This window comes from Muntiacus reevesi, chromosome 1 (assembly GCF_963930625.1).
Source record: "Muntiacus reevesi chromosome 1, mMunRee1.1, whole genome shotgun sequence".
NCBI classification, from domain to species: domain Eukaryota; kingdom Metazoa; phylum Chordata; class Mammalia; order Artiodactyla; family Cervidae; genus Muntiacus; species Muntiacus reevesi.
This window is the reverse complement of record NC_089249.1, coordinates 65,993,429-66,014,540: the sequence shown is the minus strand read 5'-3', so window position 1 is coordinate 66,014,540 and position 21,112 is coordinate 65,993,429. Positions and strand designations below refer to the sequence as shown.

The window sequence follows — 21,112 nt, the reverse complement described above, 5'->3', positions numbered from 1 at the left end:
TATCTTTCCTTTTCTCCTTTGCCTTTTGCCTCTCTTCTTTTCTCAGCTATTATTTCCATCACCAGTCACATCCACAGCTGGTTTCATTTTGGCTCAGCCTCTTCATTCTTTCTGGAGCTATTTCTCCATTCTTCTCCAGCAGCATATTGAGCACCTACTGACCTGGGGAGTTCGTCTTTCAGTGCCATATATTTTTGTCTTTTCATACTGTTCATGGTGTTCTCAAGGCAAGAATAATCACGTGGCTTGCCATAGTGGATCATGTTTTGTCAGAACTCTTCACCTTGACCCGTCAGTCTTCGGTGGCCCTACATGGCATGGCTCATAGTTTCACCAAGTTAGACAAGGCAAAAATCCATGTGATCAGTTTGATTAGTTTTCTGTAATTGAGGTTTCCATTCCATTTTAAAAAATGCAACAAAAACATATAATGACTGTGACTCATCAGGCACCATACTAAGCACTTTATAAATGTGAATTCATTATATCTTTCTAATAACTTTATGATGTAGGACATATTATTACCTCTCATTATGGATGGGGAAGCAGAGGTGTAGAGAGGTTAGTGATGCTGCCTGAAGCTACACAGCTAGTAAGTGGTGGAGGCAGGGAGGGGCTTCCCAAGTAGCTCAGATGGTAAAGAATCTGCCTGCAATGCGGGAGACCCAGGTTTGATCCTGGGTCTGGAAGATCCCCTGGAGAAGGGAAAGGAAACCCACTCCAGTATTCTTGCCCGAAGAATTCCATGGACAGAGAAGATGTCCATGGGGTCGCAAAGAGTCACACATGACTGAGCAACTCACACACACACACAAGTGGTGGAGGCAGGGTTTGAACCTGTGTACAGAGACTGCGAGGTCAATGCTTTTTAATACTACAGTGCTTCCAGCCAGAGAGGAGTAAAGGGCAATGCATTTTCAGTGACCAGCAGCTATGAACACCATGCTCTTCTCCCCAGTGGCTTTGTCTATAACAATAATAACTACAACAATGAGTCTCCAGTGCTGTGGTCCACCCACACAGAAACACCAGATGACTGCAAGGTAAGATGTAAGGGGTCTAGACAGCTGGTAACACAAAAAGAACTGAAATCTTTGATACTATTCTGTTAAGGGTGATTTTTTGCCTTACAGATAAATCTTGAAATATGTTTCATATGCATGCAGTTTGGTAAGAGTGTTTGCAATAGTTTTGTTATCAGATGTTCAAATTATTTCTGTTCCCAGCATTCTCAACCACTGCCTGGAGTTTGAATTTTTCTTTCAGGTGAAGCAATAATATACAAATATTGGTGATCAGAGCATATGTTTGGAGTCCTTTGAACCTGGTGTTAAATTCCGGTTTTAGCACTGTGAGTTTGGGCAAGTTACATGATCTTTCAAAAACCTCAGTTTCTTTATGTGTGAAACAAAGATAAGATGAATATAAATAAACTTTAAATGAGATATAATTTGTGTACCTGTCTCCTGAGAAACCTATATAGGTTTCACAGATCAAGAAGCAACAGTTAGAACTGAACATGGAACAACAGACTGGTTCAAAATTGGGAAAGAAATATGTCAAGATCATATATTGTCACCCTGCTTATTTAACCTATATGCAGAGTACATCACATTAAATGCTGCACTGGATGAAGCACAAGCTGGAATCAAGATTGCCAGGAGAAATATCAATAACCTCAGATATGCAGATGACACCACCCTTATGGCAGAAAGTAAAGAGGAACTATAGAGTCTCTTGATAAAGATGAAAGAGGAGAGCGAAAAAGCTGGCTTAAAATTCAATATTCAAAAAACTAAGATCATGGTATCTGGTCCCATCATGTCATGGTATACAGGTAGGGATACAATGGAAACAGTGACAGACTTTATTTTCTTGCACTCTAAAACCACTGCAGATGGTGACTGCAGCCATGAAATTAAAAGACACTTGCTCCTTGGAAGAAAAGCTATGACAAACCTAGGCAGCACATTAAAAAGCAGAGACATTACCCTGCCAGCAAAGGTTCATATAGTCAAAACTATGGTTTTTCCAGTGGTCATGTACGGAGGTGAGAGTTGGACCATTAAAAGACTGAGCACTGCAGAGCTGATGCTTTTGAACTGTGGTGTTGAAGAAAACTCCTGAAAGCCCCTTGGGCGGCAAGGAGATCAAACAGATCCTAAAGAAAAGAAAATCGTGAATATTCATTGGAAGGACTGATACTGAAGCTGAAGCTCCAATACTTTGGCCACGTGATTCAAAAAAATGACTAATTGGAAAAGACCCTGATGCTGGGAAAGACTGAAGTGAGGAGGAGAAGGGGACAACAGAGGATGAGATGCTGGGATGGCATCACCAACTCAGTGGACAGGAATTTGAGCAAGATTCATGAGATGGTGAAGGACAGGGCAGCCTGGCGTGCTGTAGTCCACGGGGTCACGAAGAGTCAGACACGACTGAGCTACTGAACAACAACAATTTATGTAAAACACCTAACATCTCCTGTTCGTCTTCTGCTTACTAGCTGATGAATCAATAACAGATATCTGGGTTAGGAAAGGATCTACACTGACAGCCAAGTGGGTTACACAGCTGAGATTTCTGATGGGCACTGAATGAACGTGAGGGGGGAGACAATTCATTCGACCAGCTGGAAGTCAGGAGGCCCAGCTGACAATTGTGGTTCAGGACCTTTCTTGCCAATACAGTTGTCTATTTGGCTAGGCCATTCCTGTAGACTATCATTACATTATGGAGAGTATTTCCCAAAGAAATGATAAGCTTTCATAAAAAATGAAGTTCACTGAATTGAAATGCTATCAGAAACACAAAGTTTTAAAATAAATGCAATCCTTTGAGGACTGCTAAGTGGTCTGCCACTTTACTTTTTGTATGACCTTGGACAATTCCTTTTACCTCTTTCTATGTTTGGGTTTTTTGTTTTTTTTCTCTTCTTTTAACCTGCAAAAAATTTAAAGGAGTCAGAGCAGGGAATTTCAACATTTTTCAGCTTCCAAAGTTCTATCACTGTTTTTTCTTCCAATATCAGCTACTTAAAGGGAATAATCAATTTGGAATCAGGTAGCAAGTGTGACCACTTCCTCACTTAACCTGCCAAATCACTTACAACTTGCATAGCCTTGGCTTTCCCCTTGTTATATGGACAATAATATCATCTCTAAGAGTAAGCATTAAGTTCAACAGAGGTAACATACTTGAAAGCATTTTTGTAAACGCTGACATGCTAGCTTTGTCTTTCGCTATCAAAGTTGAGCTCTATGTGGCCCCAACCACCTTGAGATCTCCACAGCCATAAATAGCTCGATACAGGGAATCTCCACCCCCAGCCCCTACCTCTGGAGAGAGTCAGCCTGCTGAGTGCCAGGCCATGCCAGGCATGTGTGCCTTCTCAGGGGTTCCTGGGTATGCCTTCCAAATAGCAGACAGCTTTGCCTCCCCACTGCCCTCCCACCCTCCCTCTTCCTGTTGGTCCTTCTCAGAGCCATCTGGAGCAGAAGGAGGTAAAATAAGCCCACTACTTGCCAGAAGTCAAATGCCAGTGCAAAGTGAGCTCAGGGGGGAGGCCCAGGGGAGGACAGTGGGGAATCTTGGAGGCAACTCATGTCTCTGCCACTACAGAGAGTCACTGAGGGTGCCTGTGCTTGAGTGGGGCCTTGAGGTTTCTTAGGAAAGCAGCTTCTTCTCCAGCAAAACATTCTGTCCTGTCAAGGCCATCTCAGTGCCCTGAATTGTGTACAAATGGTTGGCAAATGCACTCATCATTCAGCGGTCGCTTACTACGCTGCAGAGGCACTGGGTCCACTGAGGCAGTGGTTTGCACCTGTCATTCATGCCCAGTACAGAGTAGGGGTCTTGTTGGACACTCTTGCCCTTAGCTGTGGACCCACAATTCTCACAGTACCTTGGCTCCCCTCTTCACCCTCAATGTCGGTGCTAAGAAACTTCAGCTGTTTTTATCAAAGCACCTTAGCACCTTGCCTAGAGAGGCAGCTTGCTTTGAAAGGCATCTATTCAAACTGGAAAAAGTAGCCACTAAAAGCTCTGTCTATAATTGAGGAACAGAAGAATCTAGCAAGCAAATCATAATTGTGGTAGACTCAATATCTTGAAAAACCCTCCGTTACAAATTTCTTACTGAATCCACAGTTGAGGTTGCAAAACAAATCCTCAGGAGTCAGAAATGAAGAGCAAACTGAAAATCAAACAGGTAAACAAGCTCAGGCTCAAAATGTATAAAATGACAGTGAACAGCCCTGCAGGAAGGGTCATGAATACACAAGCAAGAGAGAAATTTCAACAGACTTTCTCAATCATTGATAGATTGAGCAGATAACACTTGGCAACAATATAGAACATTTGCATAACATAGCTAACAAGCTTGAGCTTATGGACATAAGAAATAGTAAAAATACATTCATTTAAAGCATACATAGAAGCCCGTTGGGAATGTTCAGAAGCTAAATGGAGTAACCTGGTACTGGGGTTTTGAACTCCTTTGAAAAGTGATTTCTGCCAGGGAGACCCACCTCAGTTCTGTCCTGAGTCAAGTAAATATCCCACTGTTGACAAACAGCGATGCATCTGAAGAAAACGAACACTTGAGACTGGAAACGACTGCATGTAGACTTGTTCAAGAGTTCATTGCTACCTTGTAAATTGGTCTGTGCTCTTGAACTGTAGATATATACTTAGCCCTTGACCTGTCCCAGTGAAGACAGCCTGACCATCCCACCCACTTCTTTCTCTCTGGTCACCCTGCTTCCATTTAACCAGAGCTATTTCTAGGAGAATACTTTTTCAATGTCTTTGTTCTTTCAAGATGGCATGACAACACTCCAAGATGCTTTTCCTTTTCATGGACACAGACACTAGCATGTAATTCTAGATACCAATTCTGACAACCAGACATTTCAGGAAGCACCAGATGCTGAGGGTAAATCTTGAAAAAATCCTCTTGGCATCCAAGCAGGGGATTTCTTTCTCAGAATAACCACATAAACATGCCTGTGTTCTGATCTAGAAGCATCCCCACTCTTCTTGGCTCAACAGTGGTTGTTTGTCTGACTGTAGGGGTACCTGGCCTGTGACTCCTCCATCCCAAGTCTGAAGGCATTGATACAAACTGCAGAAACTATGGCCTCTGTGAGTGGAGAGGAAACCATCTTCAGTTCCAAGTGGACAAAAACAATCCTCATTGAGGGCTGTACCCACACCTCAGCTTTAGGGTGGGATCCAGGCCACTATTCAACCATTCGGCGAAAGACCACTGGCCACTTGATGGAAAGGTGACCGTGCACAGATCCTCAGGTTGACAGTTTCCATGAAAACTTTCTCATGTCGACAAATTCTCCCCTTCCATTCAGCGATGAGGCCTGGGGCCTGCTGCAGGAGAGAGGGGCCCTTGTCTGCACCCCTCTCTGTCAGCCTTGCTCTGGGTCCAACTCTGTCTAATCATACATCAGGTCCATTTCTGAAAGTCTTTTCAACAGTGATTTAGCAATCCCACTAGTAGCCAGATGGTCTAGGTTCCTGGTGGGATTTAGGCCCTGAGAAGATGAACTCTTCCAGAGACATCTGAGAGAAGCCGGCACTGGCCCGGGCAGAGGATGTTTGCCTTGGCTGCAGAGGGACCGCTTTGGAGTTCCCGGCTCCTGTCCTTCCTTCTATTTCAGAAGCTTCTCAGTCGGGGCCACCCAGCTCGACTACTAACGTGGAGAAAGTTACCTGAGGGGGCTTTTCTGCAGGGAAGACTCTGAGGGTGGTTATTCTCTGGCATCGGTCGTGAGGTAGGGTGGTGGCCCAAACAAGGATGGGCCACTGCCCTGCAAGTTCACAGCTGGGAGGACAAAGGGGCAAGAGCTTGCTCGGTGCGCTGGGCAGGGATTAGGCTGACTGTGGTTTCCCTGGACTCTGTCCCTCCCTGCCGGTCATCCTCTTTATCTGAGGGTCTGCTCTTGACACCCACTTTCTGATGGCTGCTGAGAAGTCAAGGACTGTAAAGCAGGTTCTGAACCTCCTTTCATGCCTCCTCTCTCTGCTCCAGACTGTGTGCCGACTAGGCCTGGAAGCGTGTCAAACTGATCCCCTCATCCCTGCCCCCAGCTGCCTCTGAGGCTGTCTCTGGTGCTCTGGTCCTAGCTGTTCCAGCTTCCTCATAGACCTCCAGAACATCAGCTGCCCATTTAAGGCACAAGCAGCTTTTTTACAGAGACCATGCTCACTCATGAGATGAAGGAGGAAGTCCAGGACAGGCTTGGAGGGTCCAAGGAGGACAGAGGGGTGTGTGAGCTTCTCTGGCAGAAGCCCCCTCTGCATTTGTGTTCCCCCCCAGAGGGAGAGAGTAAGCCTGACAGGGAGGGCCAGGAGGACAGGGGGCCTGGGAGCAGGCATCTGGCTAAAGCCCAACAGCTTGAAAGAGCGCCTGACCAGAGACAGGGTCAGAGGGCAAGCAGAGAGATACTGAGATGGACACGGAGACAGCACCGGTGTGGGACAGGGATGAAGGCAGGCAAAGCTTCCCAAATACAGGCTGATCAGACAGGAGACCTAAAGGTGCCTCCTCCTCAGGGAGGCCTCTAGAGAATGCCAAAGGTAGGTCACTAGTACAGGTTTTGAAAGGGAGGGCTGAGGCTGGAATGGGACCATGTGTGGAGAAAGCAGACTCCCTGACATCATGCTGAATTTCTAGACTCTTCCTCAGGAGAGGCAGCCTGGAGTGGTGCAAAGATCTCGGATTCAGCCAGATAGGCAGAGGTGACAGGCCGCACGGAGGCACACACTCACCTCCCGCTTCCTCTAACCCATCCCTCAGATCCCAACAAGGGCAAGGAAACTGTGCTGTAGCCCCGCCTGCCCGCGCCTTCTCCTCCCCACCCTCACCTCCTTTAGAGTAAGCAGACACAGCTCAATTGGATCAGAACCGAATGCTAAACTGTATCGAGTTCACAAAAAATAAAAGGAAAAAAAAATGAGAAAACCCAACTAAAAGCCACAATAGAAACAGTCTCCAGGCTTCCAGGATCTCCCTTTCAGACTCCCCATCTGCTCTGCTCCACAGGGGCCACCCAGCTGAGCCCCGCTGTCAGGGGAGGGCCCTGGCCCCCACACAATCTGTCATCTCTGACATCACTTGGATCTCATTTCTTCTGGAGCTGCCAGGGGCCCTGGAGCTACCCTGCCGCCTGTGGGCAGGGACCCAGGGGCCCGGGGATGGCCTCGGCACCTGGGCTGGGGCTGGGGAGCATTGAGGGGCGGAGGAAATGGTTTCTGGGTTGTTGGGCAACCGAGCTGAATCTCAATGTTCAATTTTTCCATTCATGCCTCCTCCCCTGGCTGCCAAGCCCTCCCGTTTCCTGCCATCTGTGATGGGCGTCTCCGGGGAGCCCCTCTCCTTTCTGGTTTGCTAATCACTGCCCATGGACACTGGGAAGAGGCTGGTCTCTGTGCTCCTGGCAACTGGGTAGCCATTCCCTGGGGCCCATCTGAGTTCCTCTCTGTGCAGAAGGGCTGTGTTAGGTCCTCCCTTGGGCGGACCCTCGGACCCTCAACAAACGGGGGGATGGAAAAATAGGTGGCGCTGACCCCTGACGACTGCATTGCAGAGCAGGGGTGCCCCAGCCTTGACACGGAGTGAGCTCTCTGCTCCCCATCAGGCCTGGTGTTGCCTGGTGATGAAGAACATTGGCTGTGGAGGCAGACAGACCTGGGTCTCTTCCCAGTCCCAGCACTCACTCGCTGTGTCAGGGCCCCTCTCTGGGGCTCACTGTCCCTGTCTGCAACATGAGCAGCTGGGCTACATGATTTCCCACACGGCCCTAACACCCCCAAGTCAAGGGTGACTCTGTTGACCCGCCACTCGCATTTTCCTGGCTGTGCCTCTGCCCTGTAACCTCGAGTCTGCTCTGACTGGTACCTGGAAGCAGTCTTGTTTGAGGCAGCTGGAAGGGCAGAGTGCTGGCCTGGGTGCTGGGAGGGCCCCCTGGGTCTGACCCCAAGACCCTGGCCTCATTAACATGCCTGGACCAGCTGAGCAAACCAGCGGGGAGGTGACGAGACTGGCTGCTTCCAAAGTGATTTAAGCCCTTTGTTCCCCAGGTCTCCACAGTAAGGACAAAAGCAAGCACTCAAGAGCATTATCTTGAACGCTTTCTGCTCATCCATGCGTTCATTCGTTCACTCCACCATTTGGGCTTAATGCGGCGGTGAAACATGGTAAGGAGTCATAGGAATTGTGGGTTCTGATTCTAGCTCTGTCGCTTGCGAGTTGGGTAATGCTGGGGAAGTTACCCACTCTCTCTGGGCCTTGGTTTTGTCGTCTCTAATATGGGCATAGTATGGTACCTGTCTCTCAGTGCAAACGAAGCATCTAGCACTGGCTAAGTCTTCAACAAATGGTGGCTGCGATCATCATTAAGTTCAATACACTGTTTACAGCCTTGTGGGGAGACAGACAATAACCTAATGCCTGCCCATTTCTTAAAGTGTACATGCGTCCCAGGAAGACAGGCTCCCTGCCTCCAAGGGCCAGGAAGAAATCTTCAACAGGAATTTGGGTTTCGTTCTTCAGCACAAATCTCTTATCCTTCCTCAAAAGAAAAAAAAAAGTGAAGTTTATTTATGGAAATTTGAAAGAGTCCCAGATATTTGAGTCAGTTAAAACCTGGTCTTGAGGCGAGTTGCCCAAGCTTTGGCGTGAAGGCTGTCATTTGCCATTTTGGAATGGAGGCTCAGCTGGTGGCTCTTGGGAGGAGGAGGAGGGAGAAGCCACCTCTCATTCTCCAAGTCTTCCCTCCCGACACATGCCAGATCCTGACTCACTCCCCTTACCCGTGCCCAGGGCAAAGGAACATTTCATTTGCCTGTTTCTGGCAGTTTCCAGCCTTGCCAAAGGCTGTCCCTGTCACCACTCATGCCCACGAACCGTGACCTCCCTGGCCTGCCTGTCCCTTCAGAATGCTGCTGAGCTTGCTGACTGAGGATGCCGATTTACTGCTTCCCATTAGCCAGACTTCTGACAGCCTCCAAGTACCCTGGCCTGACACAGCCGACACCCCAGCTTGGAAAGGTCAGGTCTCAAGAGCCAGTCAGCCAGAGGCTTTTTGAGGCAGGCCTGTCACAGTAACCCCACCGAGGTGCCATCAGGTGGCACACGGCCGTATTTATTCTGCTTAATTGGAGAGCCTGAAAATTTCTGTTTGCCTTTTTGGAACACATTTAGATGTTCCTATCTACCCACTCTCATCTTGAGAGACCATAAACGATGCTGTCCAAAATGCCTGTGTGCCGGCCAGCCCTGGGGCTCCACCCACACAGCCCTGGGGATGACCTCTCTCATCCCCACCTCCGGTACAGAGTTGGCCAGGAGGGCAGGAGGGAGCCCCGATTCTATCAGTGCCTGCCGCAGTGACCTTGAGCACATGAGTTATTCAATCAGCTTGCTTATCTAAAATAGGAAAAATGACTGTCCTAAGTAGGTTCATGATTTCAGGATTATGTGAGGTTCCCTTCTAAAGAGACAAATTCATGAAAGTATATGTTAAAGATTTACTAAAGATGTATCAGGAAGAATGTATTAGAAATAGTTTTGGACACAAATTATTTCAGGTGTGGGTCTCATTATCCACCCAGGCTGGAAACTCCAGACCTTCCTGAAAAGGGTCAGCACAGCACCACTCCAGCCCCAAGTCCCTGACTCCTCATCTGGGGCCTGATACTTACACCAGGGGGTCTGCAGGCAGGGCAGGCAGTCCCCACGAGGACCTGGCTGAGATGCAGCCATGGAGCCGAGGCTGGGGAGCGGCAGGGTCCTGGCTGTGGCCCAGTCCACAGCTCAGACCAGATCTGGGAGGGCAACCTCTGGGTGGGACAACAGGTAGTAGCTACCCCTGTCCTCTGAGTGTGAATGAAAACAGCCAGGGCTCTGAAGTATAAAGTGAGCCTTTCTCCTCCCCTCTGACTCCCCTCTGATCAGCATGGCTGATGCATGAGGGACCCTTCCCCAGAGTGTGAATGCTTCTCTCTGCCTGGGAAGCCACAACCTCCCTATTCCTTGAGACTGATCCAGAGTCACCCTCTAGTAACAACAGCCAAGTTGCTGTTTAGTCGCTCTGTCATGTCTGACTCTTTGCAAACCCATGGACTGCAGCCCACCAGACTCCTCCATCCATGGGATTCTCCAGGCAAGAACACTGGAGTGGGGTGCCATGGCCTTCTCCAGGGGATCTTTCCGACCTCTTTACTGCTGAGCCACCTGGGAAGCCCAATAACAGTCATCCTCTCTCTATATATATAAAAAACCACACATGTGCACAATACACTAGTTTGCAGAGCACTTTCACAGTTTTCATCTCACTTGATTCCGGACCCCCAGCCAAGTAGACAGGACAGGACTTTTTGCTGTCTATTTTCATGAATGCAAACTAGACATTAGACTGTTAAGGAATCTGCCAAAGGTCACATGGCTGGGAATCAAATCCAAGGTCTTCTGACTCAAATCCCTGTGCTGGAGAGATAGCTGGTATACCCTTAACCGGCACAGTGGACAGTTCCAACTGACTTATGTCAGAGCTGCTGAGGGAGCAGGGTCCACACAGCTAACACAGTGGCCTGAGTGAACCTTGCAATAATAGTACAAGAATTCCTAGGAGCCACCGGAATGTCCGATGAGCTGAGGGTAGAGCCAGGGGTCCTTCCCACTATCAGAAGGGGGTCCTCTTTTTCTTCCTAATCATCTGTCCAAACAGCAATTGTCTGGAGTGTTTGAGGGATGAACAGGCTCACAAGTCCAATAACTGAGGGGTGTGTGTGACTGCTAAGGTCCAGAGCTGCCCATCTGGGTGGACATGTGAGCCCCAGGGAAGATCCTGGAGGAGACAGCACAGGACTAAACCCTGCGGTCCCGGTCAGCTTGGGGTCCCTGAGAGGTGAGGCGGTGTCCCCCTGCTCCCAGGGAATGAGCTCAGCAATGGATGGACCTGGTACTCCACCCTCCTGGCCCCACGCTCTCACAAAGATTCAGCTCAGCCACCGACTAGATGCATGGTCTCAGGCAAGTCCTCTGACCCCCTGAGCCTTAGTTTTCTCAAGAGATAATCAGAGCATCTAGCTCCCAGGGTCATAATAGGGAGGGTGAGACACGATCAGAGCACTCCACAAATCAGAGGGAAGGGGATGTTTGGAATCTTGCATCTTACACTAGGTTCTGCATTTCCTGACTCGACTGGCAGCCTTCTTTAACCTGGAACACGAAGCGTCTGCAGACCGGACCCCGCACACAGCACCTGCCGCTGCTGTCGTGTGGAAGGTCGCTGACGCCCTGCAGGCCCACACCGCCCAGCTCACCCATCCTGCTTTCTCCATGCAGGGCAGCTGTGTTTTATCATCCCATGCTACGCGAGCCACATTTTGTTTTCAACTCCCACGTATTGCTCCCCTTCTTTTTCTGAATCATGTTTCCTTGCCTGTTCCTCCAACCCCCTCCAACACCAGAGTTGTGCTTTATCTCCAGTGAGATTAATGCTTCCTGATAAGACCAGCTAATCTGCTGCTGCTCCTCTTTTGCCGAGATGGAGAAGATTAGAGGCAAAGGGTTAGGCCGCCTCCCCTTCAAGGGCACTCAGGACGTTAATAAGGGAATTGGATCCTGCATCCATCTGATGCTCTGGGACAGGGGTCCCCATTGTTTCTGGTGAGGACCAGCCTTCACTACTTCCAGATAATGAGGCCCCTGCCTGGGGGTGTCATGGGAATGGGGGATGGGTGCTGGTTCTGGTCTCCACAGGGAGACTGGGGACACGGCAGCCAGCCGCTGAGGGGCAGTGAGCCTGGCGGGACACCACACCTGCACTCATCAGGCTCCTGGGACGCATGAGGCGAGCTGGTCCACAAGAGCAAAATGCCTGAATGACCGGCGAGGGCCACATTCAAAGCCAGGCTGCACAGGCCGCCCTGAACAAGGCCAGTGCTTGCTTTCGGGGCAGTCACCCTAGCAGGCCAGGTGTTTAGTGCTGGCTAGGACCATCGCCTCCAGAAGTCCGGAGCTCAGGCCGTGAGTTAATGATGCAGGCGGAATTGTGTTACCACACGGTTTCCACGTCCCGTCTCCTTGGGCAGACGCTGAATGCCACTCTGCGGCAGGCGACGTGACAGGCCTGTGTTTACTGAGCCCCACTCCTGGCGTTCAGAACACCACAGGGAGACAGAGGACGTGACAGACACGAGCCCTGGGCTGAGGAGCAGGGAATCTCATGGGACAGCGTAGCTCAAAATGACACAAAAGCACAGTGGAGCTCAACTGCTCGAGTGTGTGAAGCGACTGCTGGAGTGTCGGGAGTTAGAGAGATTTGTGGGATTAGCACCAGGTTTTACATGAAAGGCTAACTTTTCAGAGAGACATGATTTGTTGAAAGGGACACAGACTATTTGAAGTTAGAAAAATGGCTCCTTTATTTTGATCAAATGTTTAACACCTGTTATGGGCCAAGCACTATTCAGAGAAATAAAATGTATATAATAACCTGCTTTAACGGGACTTACAGTCCTGTAGCTAAATCAGAAGTTAAGTAAACATATAAATACCTGCTTACTAACCGTAACAACTAAAAGAATAGTGTGTTACTCAAGAGAACAGGAGAACCCTAATATAAACTATGAACTCAGGGTTGCCCCTCTGAGGCATCGGCTGAGACCTGAATGAGGAATAGGAATTTGCTAGAAAAGGGTAGGTGTGTAGAGCATTTCAGACAGAGAGCAGCACATGGAAAAGTTCTGAATCAGGATGAAGCTCATTCCTCTGAAGAAATGAGAAAAGGTTGAAGGGGCTTAAGAACAGAAATTCAGAGTGGGAAGAGATTTTCAAATTTTATCTTGGGATTGTAACAGGAAGCCATTAAAGGGTTTAAGCAAGAAAGCAACAGCATTTATATTTCTAAAATGTCACTTGACTATCATATGGGGGATAGACTGGGTGGAGGGCAAGAACAGAGGTGGCGAGTTTGGTCAGAAGTGATAGGGGAGCAAGTGATAGGGGATGATGACATGTCCTAAAATGGAAGAGGGGGATACAGAAAGTGGTGGTTGGATTAGAGTTATCTGCGGGATGGGATCAGCAGGATTTGATAATGGAATGAATGTCTGGGGAAATATCTAAAGTGACAAACAGATTTTCAGCTGAAGCAACCCAGGGACTGAAGGTGCTACTAAGATGGGAAAGAATGGCAGAGGCGCAGCTTTTAGGTGGGAGCTGTAGCGGAGATCAAGAGTGCAGGTTTGGATACATTTAGCTTGAGATTTCTTTCAGCCAGCCAAGTGGAAACTGTGTGTGGACACATACGCCTGTACTGCAGGTGACTCTGTATCCCAGAGACCATCTGGTGCCACTGGGGTGGATGAAATAACTATCCATCCAGTACAGAATGAGAAATGTCCCAATGAGCTGCATTTTGAGGTCAGATAGGAGAATAGCCAGGTAAGCAGCATGAGAGCTAAGTGATGGAAGTGATTCAAGAAACAGGAAGCTGTCAACTATGTGGAATATTGATGAAAAGGTAGGTGGCCGCTGGGTCTGGCAATGTGGAAAGCCCAGACGAGCTGAGTAAGCGCAAATCTGGAACTGAGAGAAACCAGCTTGGAATAAACTGAAAAGGTAACAGAGGTGGGTGGGTATGGTCAAACCTTCGATAATGACTCTCTGCGGGAGCAGTAGAGAGACAGGCAGGAGCTGTGTCCTGAAGGTGAGGAGTGAGCTCTCACCTCCTCAAGCTTCACCCAGGCCAAGGTTCTCCAAACCCTATACCATCAACCCTAAGCTGACCAGAGCTGACCCTCGCAGCTCTAGAAGACACCACACCGAGGCTCAGAGGGGAGTGGGGAAGGCCTTCAGCCACTGCCGGCTCTCCTCCGACCTCAGACTTGCCTGCATCTTTGGCACATGAACCCCATTCCTTATTCTTGGGTATTGTACTCTAGCATTCAAAACTTCCATCATGGGGTATGATCATGGGGTGGGGGGAGGGATGGATTGGGAGTCTGAGATTAGCAGATGCAAACTATCACACATAGAATACAAGGTCCTACTGTGTTGTACAGGAAATGTGCTATATCCTGTGATAAACCGTAATAGAAAAGAATGTATGTATGTGTATGTGTGTGTGTGTGTGTGTGTGTGTGTGTGTAAACATATATATGTGCTTGTGCATAGTCACTCAAGTCATGTCTGACTCTCTGTGACCCCATGGACTGTAGCCCACCAGTCTCCTCTGTCCTTTGCTGCCTATGCCCCTCCTTACCTCCTGCACTGAGGATCACTGAAGTTGCCTGCTTATTCCTTTGTTTTCTTTGCTGGCGCTGGTACATCAGAGGCAGTTGGTAAAATAAACATTTGTTTATTGATGGGTTGATTGAGAAAATTCAATGGTTCTTCCTCCCTGTAGGATGAAGCCTTGCAGCAGTCTTGGCAGGGCTGCAGGAGCAGGTTCATCAGGGACAAATGAGAAAGAAATGGGGGGCCACAGGCATTAATAGTCTGCTTCCTACAGAATCACTAGAAGGAGTTTCAAGTCACTTGAGTTCAAGTTCAAATTAAGCTATGGCTATTCTGACCATCAGCTATTTCAAATGCTCCTGTAGAAGCCTTCTCTTTCTTGGAAATGTGGAGAAATTCAAACCAAGAAAGCTTATGTTTTCTTTAAACCTATAGATAAAGTTTTCTTGGCATTTTAAGTTGCAGGTTTCCTCTGGCATAGTCCCTTTTAAATGTTGAAAAAGGCAGTTTTATAACCTATAGTCTCTCATCATACCATGCTTCATGTAACAAGAGCATTACACAAGGGTGAAAATTCAGCCTGCAGTGTTTTCTCCACTCAAGGTACTGGCTAAAATGGACATAATAACTAATAGGTTGCAGTGACTTTCATGCAATAGGGGTTTCTATCAGAAAGTTTACACTCGCCAAGTTTTCAGGGCCTAAACATTTCATGGAAATTGGTTCAATCAAATCCAGGCTCCAAGCTGGCCTTAAACACACACAAGCCATTATTGCAGCCCCAAAGACAGGGGGGCCCCTGGACACAAATCTAAAATAATATGCTTTACGATTTCTTGGGGACTATTTTTGTCCCCCGCCAACAACAACATGAAAACCAAGAATCTTAAAATAGTGAAAGTGGTAGTTTAAAGGCAGAACTTTCTTCCCCCTCCAAATCCCAAAGGCAGGAACTCAGCAAGCAAGGGTCAGGGAGAATGTGTCCCTCTGAGCAGACACCAACTCACACCCTAAAGTGGGTGCCCACGTGGACACATCTTCTCACAGAGTCAAGGAAGTTCAACTACCATGTCCATTTATACCTCACCCTGGCTTCTCCTGAGGTAGAATATATTCTCTTTTATGAAAGAATGATTTATTTACTTTCAGATTACTAATTTACAGGAGATGTGAGGCAACAGAGCGTCTTGGCTGCGAAGGCTTGGGAAAAGTAAGACTTTCAGCTCAGTCCGTCCTAGTGTCTCCCAGAGTGGCCCCAGGCTGCAGTTACTGCCCCCAACCAAAGCTGCACACGGCCGGCAGGGCCAGGCCCAGAGAACAAACGCGAAGGTGCCCTTGCCTGTCTGGGGCTTTCTCTGATTTAGCTGGAAATAATGAGTTTCTTAAAAAAAAAAAAATCTTTACGCGACACACATGTTCAGATATAATAGCTCTTTTGAGGGTGTGTATGTTCTTAAATGGCATGTGTGTTAGTTGCTCAGTCGTGTCCAACTCTTTGAGACTGTAGCCCACCAGGCTCCTCTGTCCATGTGATTCTTCAGGCAAGAATACTGGAGTGGGTAGCCATTTCCTTCTCCAGGGGATCGTCCCAACCCAGGGTCTGAACTGGGATCTCTTGAACTGCAGGCAGATTCTTTACCGTCTGAGCCACCAGAATTCACCCCAAATAAGATTTCCGCTATTTCTCACATCCAGCTGCCTTCCAGAAAGACAAGAACACTCTGGGTGCAGAGAGAGAGCAAACCGGGCTGTCACACATCTTTCCTAGGAAGGAGCTTTCTCCAGCATTGAGTTTTTATGATTAGAGAGGAAAGTTCAGACTCTGTGGGGTGGGGAAAAGGGTGGGAGTGAGAGCCGGGAGAAACAAAGCAACCTGTCAAAATTCCTTTTAGCACCTATGACTAGTGTTAACTTACATGCTCTCAAAGTGCAATAAAAAGCCTGCAAACTGCTGTTAAAAAGATAGTTTGACCTTTTAAAATGGAAACTCTCCCAACTTATATCCATATTCAAAAGATGAACCTTGGGAACTCTGGAGTTTTAGATTACTAATGAAATGAGGTTGACTTTTCAGAAGAGGGTTTCCCTATGGGCTGAAAGCTAATTAGGGTGCTCTAGACCTACATTGTAACAGCAGGCAAAATGCAGGCCCCAAACCTTTTAGCCATTGTAGTTGCCAACTGCGCAGAGTGTACTTCTGAAAGGAGGCTGGCAGGGAGTTATGAAAATTTAGTTAATGAAAAAGTCCTGGACGCGACTGTCAGCAGCCTGCGGTTCCGGGGCAGGTTGTCGGCCCCTGGCGGCAGAGGAGTCGCCGCGGTCCCGGGTCTCCACCGCAGCTGCGGAGCCCGGCGCGCGCCGAGCGGCGCTGCTGAAAGAAGTTGGAGAGCGCCCAGCTCGCCGACAGAATTCGGCGGTGGGCGCTGGGGAACCCCTCCCAGCGCCGGAGAATAAAGTTTTGGAGTAAGTAAAGACCCTAGACCGACATGAGACCCATACTTTCACTGAGCAAGGACACGTATCGCACCGCGCCAATCAGAGGCTGCTCGCACAAGGCCATCAGCCTGCTCCGCTGGGACGCGCCGGGTGCCTTCCCACTCCCACCACCTCCGGTACTCTTCCGGAGGGCGCTGAGCCAGAGAGGTGGCTGTCGGGTGTGCGGCTCCGGAGGGAAACGCCTCCAGGCTTTCCGGTTCGGGGGACAAGGGCTCGAAGTCAACAGTCGAAGGAACAAGGGCAGACCAAGTCCAGGCTGGACGCCTGGGACCTTCCTCTCCAAACCGGCTCGGGTTTCTCCAAAGCACGCGCGGTACAGCCCACGCGTCCCCGGCACTCCACTACTCTCTACAGGTCCCCCCAAACTCTTCCCCAGAAGCCCTGCAAAGCACAGACGGCGCCCCGAAACTCCCAGGGCACTAGCCAGCCACCCCCCACCTCCGTCTCTTGAACCCTCCTCAGAGCGTTCTTCCCGCCCCGCACCGTGCTCCTAGCATTCATAGGGAATCAGAAGCAAACCACAAGAAAATGCCTTCGCGAGGAGCCTCCCTACACACATCAGCCCTGTCACTGAAACAAAAGCGTAGGGAGGAGGGAGATGGAAAAGGAGGCGGGAGGAAGGTTTATAAAAAGGATGGGGAGAGCAGTAAGAAGGAGCTGGGGAGGAGGGTAGGGGTGAGAAGAGACCAGGGCCACGGACCCCGCTCCTACTCCGCGCGGCCGGTCGCTTACATGCCCAGGTCGCTGTAGGTGTTGAAGAACTCCATCTGGTTGCACGCCTGGATCCAGCCCACCACCCAGGTCTCGTGGCGGGGGATGGGGGGCATGACCACGCGGGCCGAAGCTTTGAAGTAGGGGGTCTTGTAGCGCAGGACGATGGGCGAGGTCTCTTCGATGCGCGTGGGGCACTGGTCGATGGTGGCGCACACATCGTACACGACGATGTTCTCGCGCCGGATCCTCGCCTTGCAGGTAATGCTTTGGATACAGCCCATCCTGCCGCCCGGCGCCGGCGCGGCGCGGCGTGGGGCAGCGCCGGGGACCGCGCGGGCAGCCGGGGGCGCCCGTCACACCGGCATGGCGACTCGCCGCCCGCTCTGGGTCCGGCTCAGCTTGTGCCTAAGAGCGGGGAGCCGCCGCCGGGCATCCTCCCAGGCAGCCCCCTCCTCTCGCCGCCTTGCGGGGTCCCGGCTGCCCCGACGCCCGCCCGCCCCCGCCCACACCCGCCCCCTCTCTCCCGCAGGGCGCGCGGAGAGCGTGCGCTCCTAGAAGGCAGCGGGCGCCCCCGCCAGCTCCAGGGCCCGAGCGGAGGGCAGGGTGGGGAGCGGCGCTGCGAGCAGTGGTGCCCACCCCGGGCCGGAGACCCCCGCCCCTCGCCGGAGAGGAGGAGGCGGCAGCGGTGGCGGCATGGAGCCGGGGGAGGGCGGCGGCGGCGGCGGCGCCCGGTCTGTCTGCCTCCGCGGCGGCAGCAGCAGCAGCAGCAGCAGCAGCCGCTGCCGCCGCCGCCGCCGCCGCCGCTGCCGCTGCATGAACCTCTGCACCGCGGCTGCCCCCCGCGTGCAGCGCACCCAGCGGCGGGCGAGCGGGCGGCCCTCGCAGCAGGCGGAGGCAGCCGTGGCAGCGGCGGAGACCTGCGCTCCCGCCGGCCCCGCCCCGCAGCTGGGCCGCAGCGACACTCCTCGGCCGGGCCGCCGCGGGCTTGGGGCCGCCAGGGCTGTGACCTAGGGTGGAAGGCCCCACGGGCCGGGTGGTCCGGGACGAGATCCGCGGAGGAAGCTGGCGGAACGCCATGAGTTTTGTCCCTCTCCGGCTGCCGTTCGGGTCGGGGTGGGGGGGTACTGTGTAAGGGTGGAGGTGTTTAAAGGGCCGCCAGCGCCGGGGTGGGGCCGGACACGTGGGGCCCGGGCGGGGCGGGGCTGCAGTGGGTGGTTCTCCTGGGGTGGGCTCGGGGGTTGTGGGGACCCTTCCTGGGGTGGGTAGGTGTTTCCGAGAAGGGCAGGGCGCTGTCCAGAGTCTGGGTGGGAACCCGGCAGTGAACCTCTGAGGCAGCCTAAGGGTAAGGGGAGCAGCTATATCGGAGATTGGCCCGTCATTTATAATGTAGTTTGTTAAGAATTAGGCTTGAGCTCCCCTAGTATTTACCTTGAAGAAGGCCGAAGTCTGGGCCCCAGTATGGTGCTAAATGCAGTGGACTTACGTCTTTCCCTGACTGGGTTTGCCCTGGAAGCGTTTCTTTCCACCACTCTCCATGGTGAGGGTATCCAGAGAATTCTTCCGTGCCCTAACACGCCAAGAGTTTTAGTTGAAGCTCGAACTCAGCTTCACTCATCATCTGCCTTCATCCAAATCTTTTCCTCCTTAGAAAAGCGTCTTTCAGCAAACCTCTACCCATTGGGAGATCAGAGCAGTAGTGAACTTACCCTAAACGCTGCATTTTGAATGTAGATGTGTCCCGAGACAGGTTATTGCCTTGCGATACAGACTGGCTGCATTAGAATGCTTAGCAGCCTTCTTGAGGTTACCCAAGGTAACTTGTGACCTGTTAAGTACAAGGAGAACTTGAGAACATTTTTGGAACCGGGCTGGATTTAAATAGTAACTGCTTAATGATACAAGCCCGGGGCCATTTGTAGTAATCCATCTGTCCTGTAGAAATCCTGGATCTCAGGGACCTGTTCTTTCCTTTGCTTTTGCCATGGTGACTGGCCCGCAGTAGCTGCTCAGCAGTTTCTGTGAGTGAATGAATGAGTGAACAAAAAAAAGCATCACAGTAGCTTGTCCGTGGAAACTGCCACCACAGATATTGACATTGTACACAGTATGACGCCCTGTGTCTGATACCGTGCTCTAAAATGCCAAACGGCGGGGGGGGGGGAAGCAAGTGGTTTTACTGCGCATTTTTTTCCGATTTGTTTTTTTAAAGCCAATACCTTCTTTTTAAGTATTTCTTTCATGGTCATTGAGCATTTGTTGGATCTAGTGTCCAGCTGTGAAATATTCTGACTTAGGCTGCACAGGACTCTGATTAGCGTTAGTCTTTAGCTAAGGACAGATGAGTAATTTAAAAGTCAGTTGAGGTCTAAAAGTACCCTATCCTTATTTTAACTTTCCTGGCACCTTGAGTCAGTTTAAAGTTAACAAAAAAATGTAGTTTTTGCCCTTTGATAACAGGCTTCTCTCATTTTACCATGTAACCCCCAATTTCAATCGCTGGTCCTTTTCTTCAGCGAACACTGATTGTGTGGCTGGAGCCCAGCATTTTGCTAAATACTAGGATTCAAAGACAAGAGCTTGTGGGCCACTGGAGAAGATAACTTTGTTACCACGTTCTTGCTGTAAACTGTGACGCTTGCCTTAGTAGCATGTTTTCAGGGCCGCAGGAGCCCAGATAGGGGAGCTGCTGAGAGGTTTGCTCATGGCTCTCCTGCAGCAGTGGCATTTGAACTGAATCTAGAAGGTGTGATAGAAATTCCCCAAGAGTACAGGAGTGAAAAGGCCATGCAGCACAAGAATTGGATAAATACAAAAATGCATGGAGGTATGAAAGAACACAGCATAATTAGGAAGATAAGCAGCTCACAATCAATGATGTTCTCAGTGTTATGTGTAGACCCATGGGCATCAGACTCACTGGCCAGGAACCAGTTATTGATGTGACCATATTTTTATCTTCAGTGGCAACTAATGAATGCAAGATTTGCATTTTGAGAAAAATTACTCTCAGGTTAGAGGCACTGTGTCAGGATATTGTGATGCCAGAGGATTTGGGTCTGAGCTAGGCCAGTGCTATGGGACTGGAGAGACCCAGCTGGTTTTGAGAGTCATTTAAGAGGTCAAATCCATTGACTTGGTAACTGATTAGGTATTGAGAGAAGAGTCTAAATTTTCCAGCTTCAGCAATTAAGTACATGTGATCCTAATAGCCAAAACAAGGTGACAAGTGGAAGCAGATTGAGGTTGTGTGTTGTCTTGTTAAGTTTGAGGTATTTTGGGGAGGGGGCCAGATTGAAGTTTCAGTGGTTATTAAGTTACAGGAAATAGACTAAGGGAAAAGCATTCAGTTGGGGGAATTTAGTTATCTCTGTTGGTTTGTCAGGCTAAAATTTTGTGGATAAATATTCTTTGTCTTCTGGTAATACATACTGAGCCTTCATAAACAGGGAAAAGCAATAGTAGTCTTCTCCAAATTATAAGAAAATCATATAAAAGAGAATATATCTTATTTTTCCAACTTAAAATGAGAGCATGTTATATCCAGTAGAGTGCCAATAAAATATAATTCATTCACAGACGTGGACCCCTGACATTCTCAAAGGGTTCATCCATGACCTTCATGAGTCTCCAGAATCATGA

The 21,112-nt window shown here is 49.8% G+C and overlaps 1 protein-coding gene across 1 annotated transcript in view; it reads right to left on the bottom strand.

Moving 5' to 3' along the window:
* The window catches only part of FAM78B (family with sequence similarity 78 member B), a 93,819-nt gene extending 76,065 nt beyond the window's left edge, over positions 1–17,754 (bottom strand). The window contains exon 1 of the mRNA XM_065924798.1: positions 17,492–17,754. Within this exon, the coding sequence (XP_065780870.1) occupies positions 17,492–17,754 (263 nt within the window). The remainder of the gene's footprint in view (positions 1–17,491) is intronic.
* Between the last annotated feature and the right edge of the window lie 3,358 nt (positions 17,755–21,112).